This window comes from Micropterus salmoides, unplaced genomic scaffold (genome assembly GCF_014851395.1).
Source record: "Micropterus salmoides isolate LMB-PRFRI ecotype aquatic unplaced genomic scaffold, ASM1485139v1 Ms_hic_scaffold_14, whole genome shotgun sequence".
NCBI lineage: Eukaryota > Metazoa > Chordata > Actinopteri > Centrarchiformes > Centrarchidae > Micropterus > Micropterus salmoides.
In genome coordinates, this window is record NW_024040485.1 from 32,605,881 (window position 1) to 32,622,773 (window position 16,893).

Here is a 16,893-nt window from a genome sequence, read left to right on the forward strand (position 1 = left end):
TAAATAAAGTTTCATCTGCAGCTCGCTAAAAAGAGGCAGACGCAACAGGGCAGATCTCAGCCAGGTGTGTCTGGGGGCAGGACAGCGTGACGGTGTTTTAACGGAGCGTTCGCCTCGCTGTAAACTTATGAATGTAAACGTTCTCATTTGTTTTGTAGTAACACACAAGATAAAACCCCTCCCAAACAAAGGAGGGTTTAATCTCCTTCCAGGCTCCCTTACAGTCAAGATGGCGGTCAAGATAACCGAAACGGGGATTAATTGACCTTGTAGTCCTATGAACTTTTTTTTAAAATGTATTATTACTAAAGGAGACCTATTAAACGGCTTTTCCAGTCCTTTACTGTAGTTCTGTGACTCTTTGCATGATTCAAAGTCTTATACTGGCTCTTCATTTCAGCCTCTGTCTGAAACAAGCTGCAGACGCTCCCGTCTCTTTAAGGCCCTCTGCCTGCAGCAAGTGACCATATATGGAAATCTGTCTCGGAACGACATCACACCGAGCCGTTAGTAGAAAAAGACTGAGCGTTCAGAACAGGAGGATCTCACAGGGATTTCTTTTAAATACTTTGACCTCATGTTTAACTTCTAACATTATAGAAGCGCCAGAAGATACGAAAAAGCGTAACAGGTCCTTTATTTAACCAGGCAGGACACTTCAGTACAACTTGACGACGTCCTCTATTATCTTGGTTTGTCCACAACCCAAAGATATTCTGTTTACCGTCACAGAGGAAGGAAAGAAACTATAAAATATTCACATTTAAGAAGCTGGAAATCCAAGCTAGCTACCCTGAAAGCCACGATACCTGTGAAAACGGTAACGATACACCAAATCCACGCTTCGGTTCAGACCCACTTTATAATTTATAACCGAGAAACAGGGAGATGTCATCTGGTATTACGTTAACGGACACGCAGGAAATGTTACATTACGGAGCGACAGTGAACGCACCGCTGCAGACGTCACTCACTAGCGTTAAGTTTCAGTTTCGCTCCACATGCGGCGCGCTAGAAAACTGAATCAAGGGTGAGTTTATTAAACGCGGCGACTTAATGAAACGTATATAACAGGGAGGGAGAGAGAGAGACAGGAAGAGGCGGAGCCAGCCGGCGTGTTTGCCGTGAGAGAGCAGAGACGCGGGCGAGATGTGTGCGAGCGTGAGGAGAAGAGAGAGGAGCAGATTCAAGTAAATAAACACTAAACTAAGGTGGAAAATCACAATAACCTGCTGTTAATTAGGGGTGGGAATCGCAGGGTACCTCACGATAACGATAATATCTCGATACAGCAATTCTGCGATAACCGATATCGGTCGAACTATTAATGCAAAATGTCCGTGAAAAAGTTTACTATTTATTTGCTGCAAATCCAAACCGATTCTGCTCAGTCTGTAAATAAAACTACAGAGCAACTATGAAAAATTATTATCAAAACATTTGTTTATAAAAAAGGCACATAAAATACAAATTCACTGTATTTTTTCTAGAGTCTAATCTGTACATGACATTATATTAATAACTGTGCGGTGACACGGTGTTATGCTGTCTCTTCCTACCGATAGCTGTATTTTTAGGCCATATTGGGTTTGACCCTTTGGGGTTGCTGTAGCTGGTCTGAGTGCAGCAGCAGCAGATCCAGCCGGTGAAGTTAGCAGCTCTTTTATTTCACACAGAGCTCAGGAAACACGTACTTTACGTATTTGCACAGTGTGTCTCTCAGCATGTGAAGCAAAATGTGTAGTTTATGTTAAGATTGTATTTTCGTGATTGCGATGCTAATGTCCGTTAGCACGTTAATGGAGATTCCCATTATATGTTAGCATTGAGCTAACAGTCGCTATTTTGTCTTTCAGGTTTAAAGGCTGATTTTTGCTCAACTTCACTTATGGCCACACCCACCTGTGATGTCACAAGAGGGTTTTTTTCCCCCCCACCCTGCTGTGACATCACCGGATGGGGGCGTGGCCAGGGTAAAATGACGGTGAAACAACACGATGAAGAGGACGAAGTGATTCTGCAAACTTCAGGCGTCCGTCAGCTCGCCACCGGAGCTCTCCGCTGTCGATGAGCGATGAAGGTCGGTCACGTTTCAGGCGGCGCTCAGATCAGTCCACACGTCTGCGGCGCTCTCAGTAATTATCTGTTTACCCTCACTCTGCTTTGAACACCAGCCGCCCCTCCTCCCAGGCAGGGAGCAGGGCTAAAATTACCCTGCATGCATCTGCTTGTCCCTGTAATGTATCTGTGCTGGTGCACAGACTCCACGCCGTCTGTAATAATAGAAACCCCTCCCCCCCTGCTCTCTGCTCTCCTGGGGCCCTGAATCACTTCCTGGGCACAGCAAAAACCACTGGGTCTCAGCAGGACCTGGACCAGGACCACAGCCCCCCCCCTCCCAGACGCTGCTTTAACACACTTCAGCTCAGCTTCCTCAGGTCAGACGCCGCCGCCTCGCTGTCCAGCTCATTTCCCACAGCGGGCTCGTCTTCCCACAGGACAGGAAACGCAACGTCATGTCAGTTTACAGTCGGGTCAGAGGTCAAAAGTCTCCACGGCGCCGGAGACCGTCCCGTTTATTTACCGTGGCCAGTTTTCTATTAAATATTGTGGAGTTCACTAACTTTACTTCTACACTTATTTTATACATTTCACACTTTCTGACGCTTTGAGTTAAACTTTACAACCTGTGTGATGTGACACATAAATCTACATCGTACCTAAAAATGTCATCACAATAAAAACATTTCATATCATTCGATATCGACAATTATCAGGATAAATGTCAAATCATTCAAGTTTAATGGCTGATTTCTGCTCCTGAGTGAAAATTTAAATGCTTATTTATGTGGTTAAACTTTATTAACACTTGATGCCAAACAGCGATCACATCACAAATCTGACTTTTTCAACAAATTTTCAGTCCCTCTTCCTCAACAAAATTAATATTTTAATAGAAAAATTGCTAAACCAAATATTTATTGACGATATATTGAACATTTATTATATTGTTATTGAGGAAAATTATACTGTGATAATTATCATTCTTGTTTTATAGCCCAGCCCTACTTGTACCTTCATTTGTAGGTTTATTTTATCTTTTTTATCTCTTACAGGTTTCTACTGCACCCTAGGGCCAAACAATAAAACAATAATTATATTATAAATATTCAATAAATGTTTGATTTATTCACTTGAATCGTACACGAATTCGGACTTAAGTTTTTATTAAGATGTTTATTTTTTTGAGGAAAAAGGACTGAAAAAAAAAAGCTTTTACTAAATTTTACTCATGCATGTGTGTTGAAAAAGATTTTATCATAATAGTTTTGAACGTTTTACCTCAGATTTGTGAAGCGATCCTCTGTTCGGCATCAAGCGTTCTGACCATAAAGAAAAGTTTAACCTCATAATTAACCATCTGGTTTCTTCAACTTTCACTCAGGAGCAAAAATCAGCCTTTAATCCTGAAAGAAATAACGATTTGACATTTATCCTGATAATTATCGATATCGAAAGAATTGAAATGTTTATCGTGATAACATTTTTGGTCGTATCGTCCAGCCCCAAGCTACCGCTGCAAATATTATTTAGATTCCTGCAGCAGAAGTGAAAGATCAGGTCTGCGTAGCCTCCTTCAGGAAGCCTCTCTGGTCTAACTAGAAGGACTACAGGCTGCCGCTGATGTGGATCTCAGCTCTCCAAAGCCTCGGCTGCTGAAAGACTGGAGTCCTGATAACAGAGCAGACATCTTGGCCTCCTCACGGCACACCTCCATGTTTAACCGGCAGATTGCATCGGAGCAGAATCTGGTTTGTTTAGTCTGAGCCAACATGAGCCGAACAGAAGAAAGACACAACGAGAGGTTCACGGCAGCTCAAAGGATTCAGAGGGTTCAAATAAAAACAGCTTTCTGACTGGATCTCTCTGAATATCAAGAACTGATGTTCAACAGCTCTGCAGGTCGAGTCTCCATCACTTATTTTTATACTCAGCATTCACTTCAGCTCAGAGACAAACTCTCTGCAGGGCGTCTTACGTATATGATCAAGTCCGCAGGAGAACAAGTGACGACCTTCAAGATAAACCTCGCAAACGGAACAAACACCATCAGGCTGTTTTTAAATGAGGACACGGCTGATCTGACACATCTGAGTGTCAGTGAATGCACCGCCAAGCTGAAGTCAAAAGGACGTCCAGCAGCTGCACTCAGGATAAAAGACTAACAAAAACACCCTGATGTCAAACCTTGGGTGTCCGAGTGTCCCTGAAAGCACCAGCAGGCTGTTTTCATTGGCTCGACTCAACTTTAATGAGTAAATATGCAGCTTCCTTCCTGAGCGGCGTTCATGAACATCTTCATGCAGACCAACTCAAAGCATCGAACTCCCGGTGAGGAGGAAACCGAAACTTTAAAACGTTCCACGTCACGTCAGGACCCAGGAGCGCCGGCTCCTTCATCAGCCAACGAGCCGTCAGCAGAGACATTCAAGGACATCCGAGTTATGAACACTGCACAATTTATCATTTTAACCACTGAACTCAACCGTCAGCACGTGTTGGACTTTTCTCGTGTTGTTTTACTGTGAATGTTTAATGTTTAGTCAGAGGCGCTGCTGCACATTCACGTTCAGTATCCTCGTGTTCCAGATTAGTGAGGCGGCCGTTAATCCTGCAGAGCTTCAACCAGGGACTCGATCGGCGGACCCTGCTGAGCGCCCTGATCCGGGACGACAGCTTTACTTCCCGTGCAGACGAAGAGAAGCGGCGAGCAGAGGTACGATGCTGCGTTCACTGCCTGCAGCCACGGAGCTGTAATTACAGTCATGAAGATCGCAGGCGGTTACAACTTCCTGTGACTTCATCGCCTCGCAGCCAAGGTTTGATCCAGATGTCGGGTTTAATGACGGCCTGTCACAGTTTAGGGACGACGGGGAGGCGCTTTGTGGACAGAAGAGACGAGCTGGTGCACGGCGTTCATTCTGCTGTCAATCAGAGACGCAAGCATCTAGGAGTCTGCATCCGAATCACAGGACGTGTTTCTCAATCAGCGCTGCGGCGTGATGTGGCGTGGGGGGGGGCAGGATGGGACCCGTGTGGCACCGGCGCCCCCGGTGACAGCGTGTGTCGGACTAACAGTGACCCTGAACACACCGCGGGCCTTTTAATTAGCACAAGGCAACAAGAATGTGGAGTTTGTTCTTCAAAGAGGCAGGTCAAACATCAGGAAGCAGAAGAAGAAGAAGAAGCAGAAGAAGAAGAAGAAGCAGCAGAAAAAGAAGAAGCAGAAGAAGAAAGGGACGCTGCTTGTTTGTTGAGTAAATAAAGAGCCTTCGGCAGCTGCACCTGGACGAGCGACAGATTTAAACATCTCACCACAAGTTCACACAGAAGAGATTTGAATTTCATTATCGTGACACTCAGGCTTCTGCACGGACGCCGAAAACAACAGATGTTTTATGAACGAGTTCAATCGGGAAACGTCTGATCAGAGGATTCTCAGCGGGGTTTCTGTGAAGACCAGGACGTGTGAGGGACACTTGAAAGCAGGTTTGTGTGAACGAGGACGCAACAAAAAGAGGGGGAGGATCCTCCTCCTCCTCCTCCTCCACGTTAACTAAAGAAAAGCTTTGTGAGGTGGGAGGAGCCTCCTGCCAGCCTCTGTCCTCCTGATTGGCCCCGCCCTCTCTTTGATGGGGGTCTGAAGAATACTCTGAATTCCTGACTGGAGGTTCAGCCCTGAAGGTGACACGCTGAGGAGGAAGCTCAAGTTTGTCCTTACTGAGCACGTGCACAACTCACGCCACAGTTAATTAGTTTAGAAAGAACACATGTGACCCTCCGACACGACGACCTCGTGTCCTCAATGACATCTGAATCCGTCTTTATCTCACGTGAAGTTAAACCGAGGAACTTCAGACGCCGCCTTCGGATTCAGGAGACTTAAAATGATTTTATACCAAATGATTAATCAACTTCTTTTAATCAATAATGAAAATATTGATCACCAAAGACGCGTATTTAAACCGGTGTCGTCTGGTCCGTTTGCCCGCCGTGGCGACGAGGCGGGGAAACGGGGGGGGGGGGGGGGCGGTCTCGGTCCCAAAACGTGTGAATGTGGTCCGATCCTTTTTGGAGTCAACAGGCTCCCGTAGTCGGTGCAGATCTTTAATCTCACTTGACGACCTCATGTTGACGAGTCAGATTGTTTCTGTTGTCATCATGAATTCAGACTTGACACCTGATCAATGTTTGAACAGAGCGTCTTTCTTTAGTTCAGTCGCTCAGAGAAACGTCTAACCTAAACATTTATATTTATATATTCTCATGGTGTAACTGCCGCCGCCGCGGACGAAGCGCCCGCTCTCACACGGTCTGTGGGAAGCTGGACTCTCCAGATTCCTCGGCTCTCGTCTGAAGAGGCTGAATATTCATGTGGGCCAGCTCGGGCCCCTCAAGTGTCAGTCAGTGAAACAATAAGCTGGGGGCCCCCCCGTGTTCAGCCACAGATCTGCTCGTCCACCTGTCGTCCAGGTAACCCCGCAGGGGACGCCACGGTTTTCATTGAGATAATAGAGCCCCCCAGTGTACACTGAACGTTCAGCTCAAGGCTGCAGCTCGGGGTTAATGTTGGAGACGAGACTCTGAAACGCTGCGCGAGGTCAAAGGCGGGCGGTGCGCCGACAACAGGAAGTTAGTCTGTCAGCAGGTGGAGCTGCCGCAGCGACACGCACGCTTCAGATTCAGTGAGGACCGACCGACCAATCACAGCAGAGTGTGTTAACCAGCTGTTGGATGCAAAAAAACAGAAACGGACTCGTGAGAGACGTTGGCGATGGAGGCGTCGCTCCGACTGTCCTCATCGGTCTGAAGCAGGCGGCGTGTCTGACAGGAGGACGCAGCAGCAGCGGTGCATCGTGGGAAAACCCCCTGCAGAGAGCTGCTCCTCGTCCTCCTCTCTGGCCTTCGCCGACCCGCCGTAAAACAACAAGCGTGTGTTTTTCCCTCTGGAGAGGCCAGCTGTTGCAAATTACACCAATCTGGGAGGAGGAGGAGGAGGAGGAGGCGGCGGAGGGGGGGGGGCCCTCATTGTTTTGTGTCGGAGGAAAGAGCTCCAGCTCAGCGTGGGAACCTGCGGAGGTTATGAGCGCTGCACAGCTGGACGATGATCACTGACGGCTTATTGCAGCAGCTGATGACAGAGACTGAAACTGTTTAACCCTCGAGTCTCCGTGCAGGTTCCTGCGACTCGCCTCAGAGCCGCCCGTCAGCCCGACACGCTCGGGATGCATCTAGAATAAACCAACCTGAGAGTTTTTACCAGGGGCCTCCGTGTTCAACACCCCCGTCCCCCTAAACTCATGTCTGCACAAGTCATTAACACCAAACACCCAGAAAGTTGACGGCCTATCGCTGATCTGTAAAGCATTAGGCCCCACCCTCTCCTGACTCTAGAGGGCCGCCGTGTCGGACATTTAGGATTAAACAGAGACCTCGAAACATGTTCGCTCTGATCCATAACGAGATCCTGACCCTGTTTGGACTCTGGATCTCAGTCTGTGATCGGTCTGCGCCAGAGTTCAGTCAAAAAGTGGCCGGTTTTAGGTTCAGACTGAGTTCCTGGCTGCCTGCGTAGGAAGGTCGTCAGTACAGGTGAAGTACACAGGAAGTATTTCAGAGTATTTCAGCTGTGTCTGTTAAATCCAGACAAATGAACGCCCCCCCCCCCCCCGTCCATCTGCAGCTTTCTTCTTTGTGGGTGTTTTCATGTCAGGACACGCCGCCTTCCTGCAGCATCAAAGAATCGGAGCTCCACAAACACGTTTCCTGAGACGAAGCCAGCCGGCATCACAGCCTCCTCTTTATCATCCTCAGACGCTCGGGGATCATAAAACCCCGCAGGGACAAACAGGAAGTCAGTGTCAGAACCTGGCGAACGCGCCGTCACATTCATGATTTTGCTGATCGGATCGTTATCAGGATCAATGAATCATTTCACCCACGCGAGGGTGAAACCTCGGGACGGGTTCTTCCATCAGGAGGTTTTGTACGCCGGCGAACAGGTTTCTCAGTCGGTTACTGGGAAAGTTCTGTTTTGATTTTGGCCAATCAGAGGTCGCACGCTTTTAACAGCCAAAGCGGGAAACTTGTTTCAGCCAATCGTGTGCGTCCACGGATGTTGGGGTCTGTTTTACCTCTACTGCGAATGCGAGGTAGTAGTGACGCAATGCGTAGTAGAAGTATAACCGGTCGGGAAAAACCTTTTAAAGGAGACCTTTTATGCTTTTCCATATTTTAAGACTTATCTTTAATGTTATAATGTTGGATGTTCATGTTAAACTTGGCCGAAGCTTCAAATAATGAGGTTAAAGTATTTAAAAGAAATCACTGTGAGCAAAAACCTCAGATTTCCTCATCTGCTTTTTCTGCGAGCCGCTGTTCCATATATGGTCATGAGCTCCCATAGCAACGGCACAGCAACGCTCAGTCTGCCTGTTCTGCCCAGCAACTGGTAACATGCTTCAGGTCTTGGCCAATCAGAAGACAGTGGGCTTTGAAAGGGGGGGCCTTAAAGAGACAGGAGCATCTACAGCTTGTTTCAGACAGAGGCTGAAATGAAGGCCTACATGAAGAGTCAGTATAAGAAAAGAAAATATTTTTACTTTGAATCATGCAAAGCTGCTATACAGGAGTCACAGAACTACAATATAGGACTGGAAAAGCAGAATAATAAACCTTATTTTGTGGCAAAGTTGTCAAACATTTCCAGCGATTTTTATCAGATTTTCCTGCCGATTCTGTTCATGTAGGTTTTATGTCCCGGTGACTAGAGAAAGTTCAGTTCTGGCTGTCTGACCATTCATTCAGACAGGAGCCTGGTCTTGTTAGTCCGAAAAAGCTGTCCGGAGGCGTTGCCAAGATGGCGGCCGAGTGGCGGGACTTCCCTGTAAGAACGTTGTTGCATCCCAGCCCGTTCTCATTTCCAGGGCGTCAATTCAACACTAAAAGTACAACTATAAAGAGTAAGGAGGTGTTGGGGTGGAGACTGGTGTTTCCGCTGTGAAACAAAAAGTCAACATTCCCTTTATTGAGGTTACGTAACTCACGAACGTAGCGTTTTTAAACTTACACAAGTCACGTTAAGCTAAACCATGACCTTCTCCTAAACTTAACTACGTTTCACGATGTTGACCAATAGTTTTATTTTGAAGGTCTACAAGGACATTGCATAGCTATTCTTGCCTTACGTGTCCAAAAAAAAACTACGCTAACCCAGGGCGTGAAAAAGTGACGCCGTGGGGTTTTGACAAAGCGTCCCTATGTGACGCCCTGGGATGAGAACGGGTTGCGCATTCATTAAAAAGCTGCTGCTGTTCAGGGTCATCTGTGATTTCTGCTTGTGAACTTTGTGTTTCACTGAACTTCCTTTACAAGAAGGTTAAAGTTGGTCAAACAAAAACTGAAGAAGGTCGTTTCCTGCCCTGAGGGTAAAGTCAACTCAGGTTCCCACGGCGAGTTACAGCAGAGGATGAAGACGACCTCCGATAACGTCAGAGCAAACACTTATTAAATCCAACATTAATCTTTAAAGAAGGAGCGACGCCACAACACGCCGCGACAGGGCCGTCGCTCATCTGTTCTTTCTGAAACGCTGAGGATCCTCTGTTCAAACTCACTTTGGCAGAAAGAGAGAAAATATTTACAATCGCAGAAAACAAACTCCTGAAACTCAACGAGCCATTAAACCTTCTACAAACAGTCGAGGGACCACTTCCTGTCGAGCAGACAAACATTTAGGAAACGCACTGAAAGCTGCGATTACATACAGACACAACAAGTGAAACCAAAGCCTGTAAACGCCACGACTTCATAACCCAGAAATCTGTCAGGCTCTGAGAGGACACTTCCTGTGTGGGAGCAGATTTTCCCACCAGGCGACCAAACCACCTTTATATTAAACAGGAGGCTCGGACGCTCACTTCCTGTTTCAGCATGGGTTTTAATTCACTACTGGAAAGAAAATCCACATTTAGTCGTTTATTTTACAGCCGATTTCTCCTAAAAGTTTGCTTTCCATCAGTTCTGATGTGTTTCAGACGTTCTGTATTGTCGTTAATAAGGATCTGATCAGATATCAGCTCTGTAAATATTGATTTTCAATAAAAAATGGGTGGAATTTTACAATATTTACTTGTAAAGGCCGTTTTTTTCCATCACAGTCTGAACCTGAAATCTCTACCAGACACCAGACCTTCCAGTTGTATTCCTGACTTTATTCTGAAGGTTTAACGAGGGGTTTGTTCATAAATCATTAACCGTCTAAGTTATAGAACTTTTTTTCCCCAAAAACATGATGCCTAAAAAACATTTCAGTTCAATATGTCGACAAAACAAAACAATAATTGATGATTTCAGCTCTTGAAATAGATGAAAATTAGCGCATATTTTATTACAGACGGCCTCATTTGCATATTTAAAGCTAAAAAACTTCAGAACACCTGTAACACAAAAAAAACATTCCTGGTGTTCACCTGCAGCGTCTCGCCTTTAATCTGATATTTCCAGGTTGGGTTCTAGGGTCAGACACCACCTCACCTGGCTCAGGTGAGTCCTGAACCAGGCCTAGACTGCCGGGAGACTTCCCATGATGCACCGAGCTCCTCTCTCTTATCCCATGTCACTAACTCGGCTCCTCCCCTCCTCCCGCTGGTATTTACTTTATTTCCCCCATCGTGCCGAGCTCTTCTGACTTCCCACATGGTTTCTCTGCAGCAGAACAAAGCCGGGCTCTAATTATGAAGCAAACACCGGCCCGACAATGCAAACACAGCCTGGAGGAACAGAAGCCCAGCGTGTAATTAAAAGGCATTTCCATTTGAAAGCGAGGCGTTGAGCAGAGTTCAGTACCTGAGGCTACAGAGACGGCAGCGTGAGCCAACCTCTCAGGAATGTCAGCACTGTTTAAAGCAGGCCAGAGGCTTCAGAAATAGACAGGTATTTTTAAAAAGGCCCGAGTCGGAGCTGCAGGGAAGCCAAGACGTGGTGGCGGCTAACAGAGCGAGTACACAGGAAGTATTTCAGCCTACAAATGAAGATATTTTGACATAAAACAGCTGATAAATTATCAAAACTTTTTTTTTTTTTAAATACATACTCGTTGACAAAAAAAACCCCTCAAGGTCCTCTTACTAGATTTCATCCAAAGCTTTCAGCCACATCTCATGAGCTTCACCAGCAGAAGAAGACAGGTGTTTAGCTAGGTAGCGTGATTACATTTGATTTTTACTTCACTTTATCTACATCTGAGATAACCCTGGGGAGGACCATGAGATGTGACTGAAAGCTCCAGAAAAAGGCTAATAAGTGGGCCGTGCAGGGCTGTAGCCAGGATTTTAGAAAGACTCAGTAACGTCAGGAGTCCAGAGTGTCCCAGCAAGAACGCCACAAGCCGACAAACAGAGTCTAAATGCCACCAACCAAACTCTGTACAATTTTTAGCGTATTTAACAAAAATAAATAATAATCTAGTGGCAAATATTAAACCCCTTTAACACTTATTTTCAGGATAATCGTTTAATAAATGACAGAAATATACTATAAAATGTCTTGTTTTGTCTAAAACAACAGTTCAGTTACACAAAGACATTCAGGGGTAAGAACAGCAGAAAATGACTTTTGAGAAGCTGGAAGTGGAGAATATTTGACATTTTTGCTCTAAAAATTGGTAACTTGATGATGAAAATAGATTTATAGTTTCAGCCAAACGTGTTCCTGTACAGGCTGGAAACCAGACCTGTGTTTGTTATTTACTCTCAGAGACGTGACTCATGTGTTAAACTGACTCATGAAGACAACTGGACTTCCTTCAGTCCCAGAAGAGACCCTGTGGTGCGTTCAGGGGCCGACAGGACACCCAGGCTGCTAACTTCACACCTCCGGCTGTTTGTCAACCAAACAGTGGAAATCGCAAAGTGAGAAGGTGATGGAGGAGCAGCAGGAAGCACCGACTGACCCTGCTGTCAGCTCAGAAAATAGCTGCAACCCCCCACCTGCACACACACAACCCCCAACAATGAAAAGTATGTCCTCCGAGCTGCACTGCAGGCAGCAATAATCCCTCAATCCCAAAGTTCACAAGTTTCATCACTGATTCAGAGCTCAGACTTTACCAAATCGTGATAACGTGAACACGCTGAGTAGAGATTCAACTCTATGGCATTCCTCTTTCACCTAGTTTGAGGCCATTCCTCCATACTGAAAGTCACACCAAACTCCATACAAAAACTTCACCAATTTATAGTTCTCGCTCTAGTATGCAAGAGTGCTAACAATCGTACGCCACAACTGCGGGTTTTGTTAGAAATGTAACGATGGTGACCTCGGTTCGGCACACAGCTACTACACCAAGCAGTGGTTTACACCGAAAAGCACTTTTTCCAGCTGTTTAATTGTGCCCGCGAAGTTGTTATTTAACGCGAAGCGGCAGAGCGACTGACGGTCAAACTTCGATGTAAAGTCGGAATTTACAACATAAAGATTAGTTTGAGGGTACCTGAGTGTGAGCCGAATAAAAGAGTGCTTCTGTGAAATGTATAAAATATATGTGCTTGTGTTCATTAATGTGGGTGCTTTTATCAGTGAGGGCGGAAACCTTGAATTGTGTGTTTTTTCTGAAAGGGATTCGGCGCGGATGATCTCACGTCGCGCAGAGGGGAAGTTACCGGGTTGTTCCCGGGGCTCTTACCGAGGTGCAGGGTGAGGTTGATGGAGTTCGGGTACTGGATCCCCGCCAGCATGGTCTGGCTCTGCCACCAGGTGGTGTCCTGCTGGTTGTTGTAGTCGGTCAGGTACACGGCGCTGTGGTGGTTCCGGGGGTCCCGGGCGTCGCAGATGTGGCAGGACTTGGTGACCCCGGTGGCGCCGGTCTGCACGCAGTACTCCTCCGGTGGAGAGCCGCAGGTGTTGGTCGCCACCACCGTAACGTTAAAAGCGGCGTTCACGAACTCGGGCATGCAGCGCTGCGGTCTGCCCTCCTCGTCCGTGCACTCATCCATGGCGGCGCGGACGCACACCGCCGCCACCCAGCTGCAGGCCACCAGAGCCCGGATCAAAAATCGCATTTTTAACAGCCCTCTCCTCCCTCTGGAGCAGGAAAACTGCGCGGCTCCCTCTCAAAAACTCTCCCTGAAACTTTTCCACAAAGTTTGCGGTAACTTATCCGGTTACCGACAGATTCCCGAGACAAACAGCTCGAACCGCGAAGAACATGCGGGAAGTTTTCAGCAGCGGCAGGTCGTCTTCGCTCCAGGCCGCGTCCAGAGCTCGTGTCCCGGCTGTCCCGCTGAGTGTGTCTGCGCTCCGCTCTTTGTGTCCGCCGCCATGCAACAGAGTCCAGAAGGCGAAGACCAGGATCCAGACTACACCCAGAACGCTACTGCGCACGTCCGACGCGCAGGGGGGACACATCGGCCCCTTTCGGGAGACTTCGGGAAAAAGTCTCAGATTTATGATTAATCTTTTTTTGTTTTTTTAATTAAAACCTCCTGCAGGTGTTTTAACGAGCTAAATAAATCACCACGGTTCAACAGAGGGGGGATTTAAGACACCACAGTCCAAAACAAGGATTTACATTATCATACTTTTTATAAAATGTAAAAAACAATCTTGCACATGCAGATGGATTAAATTTCATATTTGTTTCTATTTTAAATCTAAAAGTTAAACCGTCTTTTTAAAACTCTCCATAATGAATCATGATGTTTGAAAGTTTGTTTTCTGGAGCACACTGTTAGCTAGTCCACATATCAGATGAGTTCATGTGACAGTTATTTTTATTGTTACCAAATCTTAGCAAGTCATTTTCCTCGACCTGTTTTCTTCTACACACTGTTTCTCATAGCAAGTTTTTAAAAATATTTTTTTTTCATTCTCATTTTATGTTGTAATTCATCTGTAAATATGCGGGATAGAAAGAGTGCGAAACGCATATGAGTGGTTTATTTTGAATAAATCCATGAAAAAGTATATTTGGATTTTAAACTGTTTGCACATGTCTGGCCATATTCTGACATTAAAGCTAAAAAATCCATCGGACTCTTATCAATGTGCTGGAAAAATGGGTTTGTGTGAAATAGCGCATATAGTAATGAGGAAATACGTAATTTGCATATTTAAACATATGTAATTCCAAAAAAAGTTCCTGTTTCTGTTTAAATTCAGCTTGTAAAGTTTATATGAGTACAGCTGACCGGTGTCTCGCTTTATTAAACCAAACACACTTTTAGTTTGGAGTCAAAGAAATAAAGCAGGACATGACAAATAATACAAAGATTTTAAAGTCAAAATATTAACTTTAGTCAAATCAATTCTGACCAAACATTTGACTTATGGAGAGCCTAAGTCCCTCATGGGACCTTCTCTCAGAAAACAAATGTACGGTAGTGTCATTTGTAACACTGTGAAAATACATAATTACCACAAACCCAAAAATCGCGTATATGACGCCTTAACTTTTTCTGTCAATGACTGAAGCTAATGTTATTGAAGCTAACGTTACTGAAGCTAACGTCAAAACATTTACATGAGAGAATGACGTGATAAAAGGGCCGAGAGTCGTTGGATTAAACACATCAGGTGAGATATATTTCTGCGTGAAACATAGCTAAGTTATCTAGCTAGCAGTAACCAAGCAATGAACGTTAGCTTAGCATTATCGCGCTAACATGTTGGTGATGTATACTGTTGTGGGACGAGAGGTGTAAGTAGTTCATTGAACGGTTTTAATACACAACTAAATGTAACTTTACTGTTTTTACGACAAACTGCAACTTTCTTGACGGACAAAATTATATTTTAAATTGATAAACATCTTGTGTGCAATTAAGGGCTCAATTCTAACAGTATAAAAAGATAAGTTGTCTCTCGCCGTTGACTCTACAGTTTTACAAAAAATTGCGACTTTCTTGACTTTCAAATTTATATTTTAAATTGACAAACACTATGTGTGTCATTCAGGGCACAATTCAAACGGGATCAATTTATTTTTTGTTTCTTGCCATAGAATACCGTAAAATTTTTCCCTGAAATGAGGTCACATGGTGTTCCACCGGAAGGGGAGGGACTTAGGCTCTCTATTATCTCATTATTTTCAGTATCTCACAAGTTGGACTAAAACAATAAAATTATTAATTTACGTCTTAATTTTGACGAGTCAAACATAAAGTTATAATTTTAAGATTTTATAGTCGTCTTTTTTTCTGACTGAAGAATTCAAAATGTTGATAAACTTCTCATTCTTTTGATTTACTGAGTATTTTTATTGTCATCATTATCAATTTCTCATCAGTTTTTTCTTCTTTTTTTTTTTTTGTCTTTCTTCTTGGCAGCAATGGGCTTCCGTACTTACAGTTTCTGTTTAAAATAAATTATTTAGACAAAGTTTTCTGATTTTTCTGTCTAATTTGTTAAATGTTTCTTTTTCATCTCTCCAGGCCTCTAAAAAAAGAGACAATCTGAGAAGGAAAAAACACTTATTGGTTAAAAACTGATCAGAATTCAACCTTAAAAACACAAATAATCAGAAACAGAATTAATAATTCATTGATTCATTACAGCTGCTCACACAACAAACGGCACTAAGGAAATAAAAATAATAATAATATACAATATAAAATAGAAGTTTGTGGTATTACGTACAGTTTTCTACAGTACGTGACAGAAGTACGACAAATAAATAGAAAAAATAATGAGAATTGATCATGTTAAGACCCGGAATGGATTTAAAGCTCTAAAAATGCAGCATTGGGACAGAATAAAGCAGAACAGAGCACATTAGTCAACTTAATATGTAACATTCATTTAAACAAAAAGCTAACATATGACTAATTAAGTTGTTTTTAAGGGGTTCCAGGTTTTCCAGGATAAATTAAGGATTAATTAAGAGGATTTTGTTGCGGCCCTTTGGAACAATGAAGATCATTAACACAGTTCTGATTAGATCTTCATCAACACACACAGTGAAGCTGATAGTTTAAAGTGTAAGTGATTAATTACACAGAATAATTCATGTTCATTAGTTCATTTAATTCAACAAGAGTGTTTGTTGTTTTTATTTGTCGTGTTGATCCAAGAAAACGTCAAATATAAAGAGGTTTAAAAATCCAAAAGAGTCTTTCAAGTTTTTAAGTTTCATTCATTCATTTCTTTTTCCAGTGTGAACACATTAAAACAGGCAGCAGTGAAGGAACTCAGATCCTTTACTTCAGTAAAAGTACTAATACCACACTGTATAAATACTCTGTACTTCTGTAAACGTATGTGAGTATAATCAGGACTTAACGCAGTAAAACTTCTCTGTGCCTGTTGCACTATTATTTATACAGTCGTATGCAAAAGTTTGACCCCCCCTGACAATTTCCATTTATAAATAATCAGGTGTTTGGATCAGCAATTTAATTTTGAGCTATCAAATAACTGAAAGACACAGTGATGTTTCAGCAGTGAAATGAGGTTTATTGGATGAACAGAAAATCTGCAATATTCATCAAAACGGAAGTAGACAGGTGCATAAATGTGGGCGCCCTTGTCATTTTGTTGATTTGAATACCTGTAACGACCTTGCACTGATTAACTAGAACACACAGCTGGTTTGGTGAGCTCATTACACAGGTGCATCCAATCATGAGAAAAGGTGACTCTCCTCTGAAGAGCGGCAACATGGGGGCCTCAAAATAACACTCAAATGACCTGAACATTCTGGTTCAGGGGAAGGCCCCAAACAAAGACATTTAAGCTGTCAGTGTCCACTGTGAGGAACATAGTGAGGAAATGTAAGACCACAGGCTCAGTTCTTGTTAAGGCCAGAAGTGGCAGGACAGGTAAAATATCGGAGAG

At 44.1% G+C, this 16,893-nt stretch overlaps 1 protein-coding gene across 1 annotated transcript in view; it reads right to left on the bottom strand.

Moving 5' to 3' along the window:
• The window catches only part of lamc1 (laminin, gamma 1), a 63,175-nt gene extending 50,054 nt beyond the window's left edge, over window positions 1-13,121 (bottom strand). The window contains exon 1 of the mRNA XM_038719073.1: window positions 12,746-13,121. Within this exon, the coding sequence (XP_038575001.1) occupies window positions 12,746-13,121 (376 nt within the window). The remainder of the gene's footprint in view (window positions 1-12,745) is intronic.
• Window positions 13,122-16,893: the final 3,772 nt, after the last annotated feature.